This window comes from Rhinolophus sinicus, linkage group LG02 (assembly GCF_036562045.2).
Source record: "Rhinolophus sinicus isolate RSC01 linkage group LG02, ASM3656204v1, whole genome shotgun sequence".
Lineage (NCBI taxonomy): Eukaryota > Metazoa > Chordata > Mammalia > Chiroptera > Rhinolophidae > Rhinolophus > Rhinolophus sinicus.
Window position 1 is genome coordinate 103,729,878 of NC_133752.1, and position 12,372 is coordinate 103,742,249.

The window sequence follows — 12,372 nt, forward strand, 5'->3', positions numbered from 1 at the left end:
GCCAGTGGTAGGCAAGTGAGCCCAACCTGGAAGTTACACATCCGCTTGGCTCTCCTGTCATTAGCCACATCCAGCTGCCAGAAAATGAAGCTACCAGCTCTCAGTCTCTGTGTGGGTGGTAAGGTTTGAGCCATAGGCCGGCCCAACCTTCAAATGCCCTTTGTAGGAGAACACCAGTTGTACATGTTCCCTTTCTTCCCTTCATTCTCCTTTTTCTCACCCTCCTAGTTCACCTTCCCGGAACCACTCCCCATTGTCCTGTGTCTTCATCCCCACCCCCACCTGGAGCCTGTTTCCGTCCATCCTCTTTCCCCACTTCACCTCTGCCCTCCCCACTCAGCATCAACTGAGGACGCATCTCCCTGACTCCCATCTACTTCCCCAGAGCCCTTTTCTTGGACCTCAATGTCTCACAGCCCTTGGCCATGGGAGGCCCTCAAGCCACCTGGAGCTGGATGGAGGACCTGCCCCCACTACTGAGTAGGAAGGAAGAGCAAGCTTCGATTCTACTGCCACGGCTACCCTAGGATGTGTTCCTAAAACCCCAAATGGGAGCTTAGGCGGTATCTCTTAGTCTATCTATTGAAAATCCACTGTAAGTGATTTCTTAGTACCGTTTAATACTTGAAAAAAATGTGCATATGTGGTTTCAACATCATGGGGAACATTTCTATGGGGAAAAAATAGATTGGACAGATTCCTTATCCAAACCATCCTGCTGAAACAATTCTGTTTCAGAATTCATACTTTATAAAGGTAATGAGTTACACATTATGTGTTACAAAATATTCCCAAAAAGCTGTATGTCGCAGGGGAGGCTGTTAAGAATTACGTCCAGTGCAGTAAGTAGCCATAAAAAGCGCACTTCAGAGTTTGCTACAAAATGAGTTTGCACTACAGAATACATTTTTTTTCTATTTTCAGAGCTTTTTGGATTTTGGAATTGCAGAGAAGGGATTATGGAACTGCTAATTTACATTTCTCTTATTTCTAGTGAAGTTGAACTTTTTCCTGTTCTATTGGCCTTTTATAATATTTCTTTTGTAAAATGCCTGTACTTAGACTTTGCCTATTTTTAATTAGGCAAATAATATTTCACTATTATATTGATCCCTTTTTATTGATATTTAACAGCTTTTCTCATATTTGTTAAATATTTTGCCACATGTTTTATAGTTCTATCTCCCAGTTTATCATTTGTCTTATATTTTGTTGAACGCACATAACTTTTTAGGTAAAATCGTGTAGAAATGTGTTCCCTCATGCAGCTTGTCTCTGACATCCTATTTGAGAAGTCCTTCCTAGTTCCAAAAGGATATAATCATTAATCTACATATCTAGGACCTTTCTTGGTTTAGAGGTTTTATTTCTACGTGAGTATCATCAATCTGAGTTCTATTTGGATGTTGGCCGTTCGTGGAGGCTTCACCCACTGGGCACAGTCCCATTTATTAAGCAATCCTTTCTTTTCCCACTGACTTTAAATACCATCTCCATTGTATACAAAACTTTCATAAGTACTTGGATCTGTTTTGTTCTGATGGTCTAGCCAACTCTTCTGCCACCAACACCACACTATTTCTATTTTTTCATCTTTACTTTAAAATCTATTAGGGCTGGGGGAAGGGGAGGATGAATAGATGGAGCACAGAGATTTTTAGGGCAATGAAACTACTCTGTATGACACTATAATGGTGGGTACATGTCATTACACAATTCATCCAAGCTGATAGGATATACAATACCAAGAGTGACCATAATGTCAACTGTGGACTCTGGGTGATGACATGTCAGTGTAGGTTCATCCATTGTAACAAATGTCCCATCTGGTGGGGATGTTGACAATGGGAGAGGCTGTGCATTGGGGGATGTGGTGGTACTGGAACTGTCTATACCCCGTTTCCATGAAAATAAGACCTAGCCGGACCATCAGCTCTAATGCGTCTTTTGGAGCAAAAACTAATATAAGACCGGGTATTATATTATATTATATTATATTATATTATATTATATTATATTATATTATATTATATTAGACCTGATCTTATATTATAATAAAATAAGACCAGGTCTTATATTAATGTTTTCTCTAAAAGATGCAGTAGAGCTGATGGTCCGGCTAGGTCTTATTTTCGGGGAAACACGGTACCTTCTGAATTTTGCTGTGAATCTACAACTTCTCTGAAAAATGAAGTCTATTAAAAAAAAAAAAGAACTATAGATTGCTTCTGAAATGACACAGCTTACACTCAAGGGGGAATATAGAAAGATAAATAGAAAATTAGAATAGATTGCAATTTAGCAACTATTGCGATACAAATCACAAATAGGTACTGAAAAACCACTGATGCTTCTCAAACTCTGTGATGAAGGACTGATTACAAAAAAGAAAGAAAGAAAAAGACAATGTCCATATCTATTGGGACACAAGCTCTTTACCACCCCCATCTTGGAAAAGCTGTTTGTAAACTGTCAAGTACTCTATGCATATTAGTTGTTCGCCTCTAATCTGCAATGGATTCCTTGTTAAAATGAAGATACTTATTCACACTGCCTGCCTTCAGCTCTGGAGAACAATGAAATTGCAGTTATAAACACTGTGATGGCCTCTTAAGAGAGTGTTGTCTTATAAGAACAGGCTCAAGTACATTTCAAATGATGGCTCTGATCACAAAATAACCTAATAGCTCACTAAAAATTCACCCAGTAAAATCAAAGCTTGGCATTTGCAAGAGACAGACCCCCGTGACCAAGTACTTTTTCTTCTTTTTTCCATGCTTTTCTTTCATGAAGCAAAGTTTTAAATCTCTTCACATTTTGTAAATACAGGAGGAACACAGAAAAGTCCGTTTTGGCACTAACTCACTAACTAAATGCCTGCCTGCATTTGAGGCTGGTACACTGCTCAAAATTAGCAAAACTAGTATACATCACAAATATTAAGTCTGAGTGAGCCAAGGGTCTGACATCTGCTTGTTTAAAACCAGTATAAGGATTACTAATATTCTGTGCATTTGTTCAAATCATATTCCTCTCTGAGTGAAAGTAAAATAAAGTGCAAAGATGCATGAATAAGGGTGAGAAAACCTGGGTCCTACTAATGTTCTGCCACTAATTAGATATGTAGGTAACTTTGGCCGTTTGTCTTAATTTCTCTGAACCTCAGTTTCCTTCTCTGTTACATGAGAGGACAGAACACTTGACCACTAAGCGTCCTTCCAGCTTTCAAAAACAACAACAAAAGAACAGATCAACTGATTTGTTCCATGATTAATTCATTCATAATTGATTTATCCATTTACTTATTCAAAAGACGCTGCTGGTGGGCATATTACGTGTCGGTTACTGTGCTACTCATGGCCCCACATGAGACAGGACTACGGAAAAAAGAGCGAACACTGCCCCAAGTCACCGTACTCCCTTCTCGCTGAGGGGCTGGAATTCTCATTGTGGGGAAGTGGTGAGAGAGGGTGAGGGCTGAATACGGGAAACACTCTTGGCATCACCACATTTCACATATTTATTCAGAACAGGGTTTCTCAGCCTCAGCACTCTTCCCCTAATTGCTGCAGGGGGCTGTCCTGTGCATTGTAGGTGGCTTAGCAGCATCTCTGGCCACAACCGACTACCTGCCTAGGGGACCCTCTCCCCCCACTTGTGACTACCACAGATGTCTCCAGATGTTGGCAAGTGTCCCCTGGAGGCAAGAGCGCCCTGGTTGAGAAGCCGTGGTGTAGAGCCAGCTAAGTGCCAGGTATGGTGCTAGATGTTGAGCAAATAAAAAAAAAGGCACAGGCCTTGTGGCATTCACACCAGTGCCGTGCTTCTGGAACTTCAGTGTGCAGCGAGTCACAGGCAGGACCTGTGAAAACTCAGATTACGGCACAGGGAATAGTCACCAGGACTGTGCTAACTGCATATAGTGCCAGGGGGTACTAGGCTGGTCAGGGGCACCCCTCTGTAATTTGTATAAATGTTTAACCACTATGTTGTACACCTGAAACTAATACAATATTGTTTGTCAGTGTAGGTTCATCCTACACTGTAATGGAAAAAAAACATTTTTTTTAAACCTTCAGATTGCTGAGCCCCGCCCCTCGGTTTCTAACTCTGGGTCTGGGTGGGGCTGGAGGATGTGCTTTCTAATGAGTTCCTAGCCCAGGCTGCCCCTTCTCCAGGACCGCTGAGAACTGCTGAGCTACTGCGGCCCGTCCTGCGGGATGGTGCGTGTCCACTGCGAGAATACGGGTGGTCTCTCCTCACACGGTGAAACTAGCGTTCCATGAGAACCAGAGTAATTTGTGCTTTTTTAATTGAGAAATTAGACCCCAAATCGGCTACTGAACCCCAATAAATCTGAAATGCCTTGGGAAGAAAAAAAAGCAGAGGCTCTCATAAGCTAGCATGACCACAGGGGGTGGTGAGTTTCATAAATGAATTTTTGTCTTCATTCTGGATGAACAGATTAGATTTATAGTTAGCGGGGCAGTCCAGGGACGTAAATCATCTTTAGTCTCACAGTTTCTGTGGATTCTAAGCTCCAGTTACAAACAGGCTTTTACAACCCACTCATTTCCAAGGTGGGGACATTTCTGTGTGTAACGAGACGACGTGGGCTACTCACCTCGACCTACACTCACACATTACCCTCAGCCGTCTTTTTCTTCCTTCTCCTGGCCCTCATCACCGGTCACCCTATCCCCTCACCCTTAGCACTCTGCATGTGACGGGACCCAGACCAGCACACCCTGTCGTGGCAGCACGCACGACTCTGTTTATACTCTGTACAAAACTGTTAGCTCGTCAATGGTCCGAATACTGTTATTTCCCTTGCTGCGGTGATAACTACCAATTAGTGTATTTTCTTTAAAAAGTATCACACACCCTCCAGAGAAAGTGGGGTGTAGTGTTAGAGCAGTGCCAAGAGGACAGGGATTTTGTGACTGGTGTAGGTAGGAGTGACAGCCCACTCTGCCATTTTTTGTTCTCTCTAACACAAAGTCCGGGTTAACGGGCCACGTTAACTGGCCAGGTCACTTATTCACAAGATAAAAGGAAAGAAAGTGTGGTCCAGGCTCTCAAAACCTCCCTCTCTATTCCCCTCTAGTCAGAGATGGCCTATCCCATTGAGATCCCCAGGTTTATGTAGAACAGACACTATGTCATGTTCTTGTATCCAGCACCGACCATGCTTTATACATAGTAGGCAGGTTTAGAAACGCTTATTGAGTAATGGCAAAAAAGAGACATGTGTGTCACCTCATTTACTTAGCCATTACCTTACATGTATTCTAGGCCATGTCGGATAATCCACTGAGCAAGTTATCATCATCCATAACTCATCTTCATCATGGAGAATTTCTAAGGATCCTTTGGAAAAGTCCTGTGTGATAATAATAGCTACCTTTTCACCAAACACTGTTGTAAGCATTCCCCATGAATTAATGTGAAGTGGGTCTACTCTTTTCCCCAGATATGGATACACAGTCACAAAGAGATTAGGGCATTTGTCTGAGACTATGCAGTTGGTAAAAGCTGGCTTTTATACCACAGCAGTTGCGTGTACACACCTGTGGGCTCGTCCGTGTGCCCCCTCATCCCTGGGTCCCCATGCCTCTTTGCAGACTGCCATGCGAAGACCAGAGGGCAATGGACCGTGTGCCCAGGGATGTCAGCTTTGCCTTCTTAGTCAAGGTGCCCTGGGACCAGGGTGCCCTGGGCGCTGGCTCTGATGTACCATCCCTGACTCAGATGTGTGCTTTCCCTCTCTGGTCCCTCATGGGCAGGAAAAACAACTCTTCCTCTCATGTGTTAGGAAGATCACAACGCACTGTTTCTCATTAGAGCTACTGGGTTGATAAAATGGTAGAGTCACTAAGAAAACTGTCTCTTTTCCCCCCAACTGTAAGCTATAATTGCCAGTTAAAAATGGATATATTTAAGGTATACAACTTGATATTTAATAAACGTATAGTGTGAAATAATCGCCAAGTTAAGCTAATTAACATATCCATCACCTCATAGTTACCTTTTTCTTTTCCTTTGTGTGTGTGTGTGTCTGTGCATATGTATGTTTATGTGTAGTGAAGACTGTCTTCTAAAAGTCATTTTGACACAGTAAACAGAGCTGTAAATTAAATTTGCTTCCTCTACGAGGCAGCATCTATCTTTGGACTCAGTAAGTGACTACCCTAACTATGGCTGGACAATGGTGCCAAGGAGACTGATTTGCTCCAATTGTCCGTGAAGCAGTTAGTTTTATTCAAGACTCTGCCCCAGCCGTCCTCACAGATGCTAAGCTGCCATCAGTAGCAGTGTTAGAGCGCGCAGGTGAGACGGCACAGGCTGGTGACGCCCTGGGCAGACTACCCCTGGCAGCGGCGCTGACCTCACCTCCAAAAGAGAGCTTAAGTTATTCCAAGAAACTTCAACTCCATTTATATTACCCACTTTTTAACTCTTCAGATTATAGTCATGGGGTAGGAAGAAAGATCTTTAAGAAAGAGAGATCATTAAAGCACAGGTACTGACAAAGAGAAATGTCTGATGAGAACCTTAGATAATTAAGCAAGAAGTCAGCACGTCTAACTATTACATTGTTTTGTACTCCTGAAACTCATACAATTGATTAATTAAATAATAATAATCTATGGTGAGATCTCCATGTTTTCACTTCCTCTCTGACCTCATCTTAAAAGGCATTTTCTAACAAGAAATAATTGACTCATTTGGGCAGGGACACTTAGCAACCACGCTGTGTGACCTAACCCACACTGCTTACCCACTCCATTCTTATCTGTGGAATGGAGTTAATTATGCCTACCTCGGGGGATGGGTGAGAAGACTGAATAATAATAGAAGCTCTGTAAAACTCTGCAGAGTTTTATGTATTGTAGGGAACCCCATAAATATCCCTTCTAGGCGACACTTGTGCTTGGAACAAACGGCAAGATAGACAGGAGTTGGGGAGATGGAAAAGAACATGTTGACTGGACTAGTAATGAGGCTGGATGGGGGAGTGGGGCCGACGCGTTCCAGCCAATGGACTGGTCATCGTCCACAGAGTCCTAGGCAATGCTGGACAATGGCCTCCCTCCCAGGACTGAGGCGGGCCGGCCCCACCCTGCTTATGGCAAGGCAAAGAAGAGTGGAGAAACAGACTCTCCGAAGTCAGCTGATCCCCCCAAAAGAGAGGAGGGCGCTGGGCTGGCTGGGCAGGTACAGTTACAGTTTGTTCTGCTAAAATTCATCAATCAGATAAATCACTCCTTCCTGTGGGGAGCAGGAAAGAACTTCTGAATGAGGCAGAACATAAGTGAGGTCCGTGAAAGATGAGAAAGACTGCAGGATGGCAGTTGTGCACGCGTGGAGACAGACCGTTCCCGCAGAGGACGGGTGCAAACAGGGCGGTGGAGATGGAGAGCAGATGTGTTCAGCGAACAGAAGTTGAGAGGGGCTAAAAGTCCATCATGCTGTGTGGGCAATGGAAGCCAACACCTGGAGGCTTTTAAGTAACAGGTTAGGAAGTCACGACTTAACTCATTGAGGACTGGGACAGTTTTCTTGAGTACTTGTGTATTCGATCAGAGCCACGCTTTAGTGGAACTATTATTCACGTGGCATTAAAATTAGTGTCAGAATATGAATAATGTCATTCCAGGTGCTTTATTTTCTATATTTCAATATTTGTTTTATTTCTACACTGTTTTTTGATGAAGGAGGGGGTGTGTTTTATTAGTCTGCTTAGGCTGCCGTACAGAATACCACAGATTGGTATTAAACAACAGGCTTAAACAGCAGATGCTTATTTTCTCACAGTTCTGGAGGCTGGGAAGTCCAAGACCAAGGCGCCCTCAAGGTTGGCTTCTGATGAAGCTCTCTTCCTGGCTGGTTTATGGCACCTTCGATCTGTGTCCTCACATGGCCGGTGGGGAGGCGGGGGGTGAGGGAGGGGAGGAGGCAGGAGGGGGTGTCTGGTTGTTCCGCCTCTCCTCATAAGGACACCCGTCTTATTTGATTAGGGCCCCACCCTACAACCTCACTGAACCTGAATTACTCCCTAAAGGCCCCATCTCCAAATACAGTCACATGGGGGCTTAGGGCCTCAACATATGAATTTGGGGGACACAGTTCATTCCCTAATGGGGGAGGGGCTTGTTAATGTTCCCAAGAAGGAGGGCAGGGCTAGCTCTGTGGACAAACCCCCCTTCTTTACTAGTTCTAACAGCTGGTCGAAGGTTAGGCTTCTTCTTTTGTCATTACAGCATATTCTATAGCGGTTCTTTTAAATACCATCTTCAGTTCATATTTACTATGTTAATTCACTTTTGAGATCATATTTGTGGGTGAGAGACTAATATTTAACCTGACTGTTTTTATTATACTATTTGGTAGAAGTCCTAGCAACAGGATAATACAATTTTCGATCCTATGATTGTTCACTGCTTACCATCTTTCTTTGTGCATGTTGCCAGGCAGGTTATTATTATTATTATATTATTAGTTATTTTCTACAGCATTAGGTCATTTTATTCAGCAGTCACCTTTACCTAAGAAACCTTTCAATCTCACAAAGAAATGTAAATGCTATAGGTCGATCTTAATTTGCCAAAATTTGCCTGCTGTTTACTTTACCAAATTTTAGCTGAACTGACACATTTGGAAACCACTGAATGCTTTTTTTTCCTCATTCCCAAGTTGACTGCCGATTCATTTGTGTTCTCTCTGGTACATGTCAGAGGTTCTGATAAGTCTGTGAGACTCTCCCTGAGATGTCACTGAGACGTCTCCAGGTAGATTACAGCAATACAAATGCTGTCCAGATTTTTTTTTTAAATAAAGAGGTATGTTCATTCTTATTTTATTTGCTGCAGTGGGCGAGAAGTCTGGATTTTTTTAGCTGATGGGAGTATACAGCACTTTCATTGCGCTCTGTTTCTATGGAATTTTCCCCCATCAGCTTTTGCTATGTGGTAGCAATCCTGAAAATCACTGTGAAAGCATTTGGCAGGTTTGAATTGTGGCAGGTGAGTCAGTAAGTAGGAGAGTCAGTGCCCAGAGAGTCAAGAGACCAGAATTCTCCGTTCGGTACTTGATTATGTGTAACCTTAAACACACCGCTGAGCAATTACACTTGACCATCTCCCTGCAGCATAGCTACCTGCTAAAGATGAATGCGATCGCACTTAAAAGTGAAAACACTGAGCTGGAAAAGTACAGCTTCTCGACACATTTAAAGTTCCTATTATAATGATATTTCACAGCTGGGATAGCAAAAGCACAGACGATTGCATGGATAGTCTGATCATTCATCCTAAGTGCCGGCATCGAGATGACTGTATTAGAGGGTAATACGTGCTGTAGGAGAGACGCATGTGGGGTTTATGGGAGCTCGGTGGCAGGGTACAGAGGGAGGTCACATAACTCAGCCTAGATATGCTTGACTCTCTCCTGCCCTTTTGTGGTACAATCAGTAAAGTCAATAAAGTCCATTAGAAAATATATCAGAGTTGTAATGATAATAATAAATAATATTTTTGAGTGTTTACTAGGTACGGGCCCCATTCTAAGGTACCCCCATGTATTTGCCCATTTCGGCCTCATCGCGCTCTGAGACGAGTAATGGTATCATCACTATATTCCAATGCGGAAACAGGCTTAGCGAGGTGGACTCACTTCTGCTGCTGAGCGCTGAGTGAGCATCCTTTCTCCACCCGTAGCAATGCCTGGGACACCTCCTTTGTACTGACTTCCCGATAGCTGTCTGCTGCCTAATTGGACCACAGTGCACCCCCTGCAGGTAAATGAAAGGCATGCAGATTAAGAGATCATGTAAAATAAAAAGTTGCTTTTGAAAATTAAGTTACTTAGCAACACTGCATTGAGCATCTGCTGTACATGAGACAGAGGGATCAGCCCTGGAGCTTCGTGGCTGATTGGGACGTGGTCCCCGTTCTCAGAGCCCCATGGTCTTGTGGGGGGACCGACGTGAACCAATAAATCTCATAAGGGTTCCAGGCAAATATGCTGTGTGAGCAGCCCACCCCGTGAAGCTGAGGGAAATGTCCAGAGGAAAGTGATAACAGAGAAAATCCTTTACCACGGCTAGGAGCCAGGAAGTCAGGCACCCACATGCACCCACTCTGGGGGGAGGGGTTTGCTAGATGAAAAGCTGATGAAACTAGAGGGACTTCTTCTAAGTACATGTGGTACCCTAAGGATTAAATAGGAGAAATCCAGTGGGGGGCTCTATGTCCCCCAAATTTGGGGACTGAGAAAAAGAGACAAAGACAGAGAATGGGAGTGACAGATTTACCGTACTGAGACTTTTGAAATGGCATTGGAGAGGTAAATAAAGGTGACAGGTGCTGTCCTGCAACGTAGCAGGGACCCACGGGAGCCTGGAAGGCCAAGTAAATCCCACCAAGATGTGTTGGAGGGAGGATGGTAGAGGTGGGGAGAAGGAAGGCTTCAAAGAGGAGATAAAAATGGAGCAGGAACTTGACAGATGAGGAAGTGGGGGTGGGGTGGATGGAGGATGGACCAGGCAGAGGCAGCCGTATTACTAAAAGCCTGGAGCTATGAAACAGCATGACAGTTGGAGAAATGGCAGCAGTTCTGCACAGTCCAAAGAATGGCCCTTCGGGCTGCAGCCTGGAAATCTGACTGGGAATGGAAGGTGACCAGGACCGCAGACAGAGACACTGGGTAAGCTGCTGCAATGTGTCAAACAAGAGAGGCGTAGAACTGAGCTAAAGCAATGTGAAGGGGGCAGGAGGTGGAGAGGGAGAAAAGCAAGTTGGTGGTGGCGCCTGCGGGAAGGGTTGATGTGTAAGCAGAGTGCTCAGCTGAGTGTCATGGCACCAGTCACTGAGCTGGCAAAATAAAGGAAAGGCAGACTTGAAAGGCAGGACAATGCGTTCCGCTTGGTCCCGGCAGGTTGAGGCCCGGGAGCTGTCCAGGAGAGAGTTTGTTGCGCAGATGAGAGGTGTGCACAGGGACCTGCCCCTGCACGGTCAGGAACAGCCTGGTCAGTCCGTCTTCTCCACACACTGTTTGTTGTAAAGGGTGAGGCCATCACCAATGCCAGTCAAGAGGAGATGTATGAAATTTCCGCTCCACAGAGAGACCGGGGGAGGACAGCCTGACAGATGCTATTCCCGTGCATATATTTTTGTACACAAACAATTCTCCTTTCTATTTTAGCACCCGGGAAATCCCCTTTCTCTCTTACCATCAGCTCTGAGCACAAAAGAGCCAGCCCGCGGAAAGCTTTCATGTTAATTTCTGCCTCTTGTGTTCACGGCACATACTCTTGGCTCTCAAGATATACATGCGCGCACACATGGGCTCTCAAAAGGGGTGCGGAAATCTACACTCCAAACCACATTGTATAAAGGGCACGATCCTGTGGTCCTTGCCAGTGTTAGTTGGGTAAGACCATTTCAAAACTATTTGCTAACTGCCCAGGTAAAACACTATTATTGTTTTCTATTTTCTATTTTAGATATTTTAACTCTTGTCATTACAGTTTAAATTAAGCATTGAATGGTAGTAGTACCTCAAAAAAGGCATTATCAAATTCTAATGCTATTTTTTTCTCAGCTATTTGCATCAAAATGCAAAATTTCCAAAGAGCTTAAATACTACAGAATAAAGGTTGTTTTGTTTTTTTAAGGCTCCATTTCCCTTTAGAAATTGAGGCTCCTCTTGACTACCTTACAATCTAAATTTAATACTTTATTATATGACATCCCAGTTTCCTAATGTATATTCTTTGTATATTATGTATATAACCTCTGGATCTATAATCCATGCCTTAAAATGCCAAAAGCATTTATTTTTCAATTTAGTTTTTAAATTAGCATACGATAAAATTGACTTTTGTTTTTGGTGTCTAATTCTGTTGATTTAAGTTTAGATTTCTGTGACCACTGCCATCATCGGGCTATACAACAGTTCAATCTCCCTCCCCACCCCACCCCCCACTTGCTCATGCTGTCCCTTTAGAGCCATACCCTGTCCCCTCCCCAAACCCCTGCTAACCACTGATATTATTTTTGCCACATCATTTTGTCTTTTCAAGAAGGTCATATAAATGCAGTTATATAGTATCTTGTTTTATTTTGTATTTCTTAAATTGCTCACAAGGTTGAGCAATTTTCCACATAACTAATTGCAGCTATGTTTTATGTGTTTTGTATAGTTTGCGTTATTACCACTTATTTACTTGGGTCGTAGGTAGTATTTATCTATACAAATTTGCATATCGCTCATTATGGAATGGTGACGCTAACTTGTTGTCTATTGCACTCACCATCAGTATTTCCCATTAGGTTTTTGCCTTTATGTTTTGTTATTTTCTTTTTTTCA

At 43.4% G+C, this 12,372-nt stretch overlaps 1 protein-coding gene across 4 annotated transcripts in view; it reads left to right on the forward strand.

Annotated features, from left to right (window-relative positions):
• Positions 1–12,372, forward strand: part of PRKCQ (protein kinase C theta) — a 111,843-nt gene that overhangs the window by 30,697 nt on the left and 68,774 nt on the right. Inside the window, exon 1 of one of the 4 annotated variants that reach the window (XM_074325016.1) lies at positions 10,592–10,707. The exons of 2 other annotated variants lie outside the window; for them this stretch is intronic. In XM_074325016.1, the coding sequence (XP_074181117.1) occupies positions 10,672–10,707 (36 nt within the window). In that variant the 5' untranslated portion in view covers positions 10,592–10,671. Of the gene's footprint in view, positions 1–10,591; positions 10,708–12,372 lie in introns of those variants that run through there. One more of the 4 variants, XM_019738248.2, reaches the window with a different exon arrangement.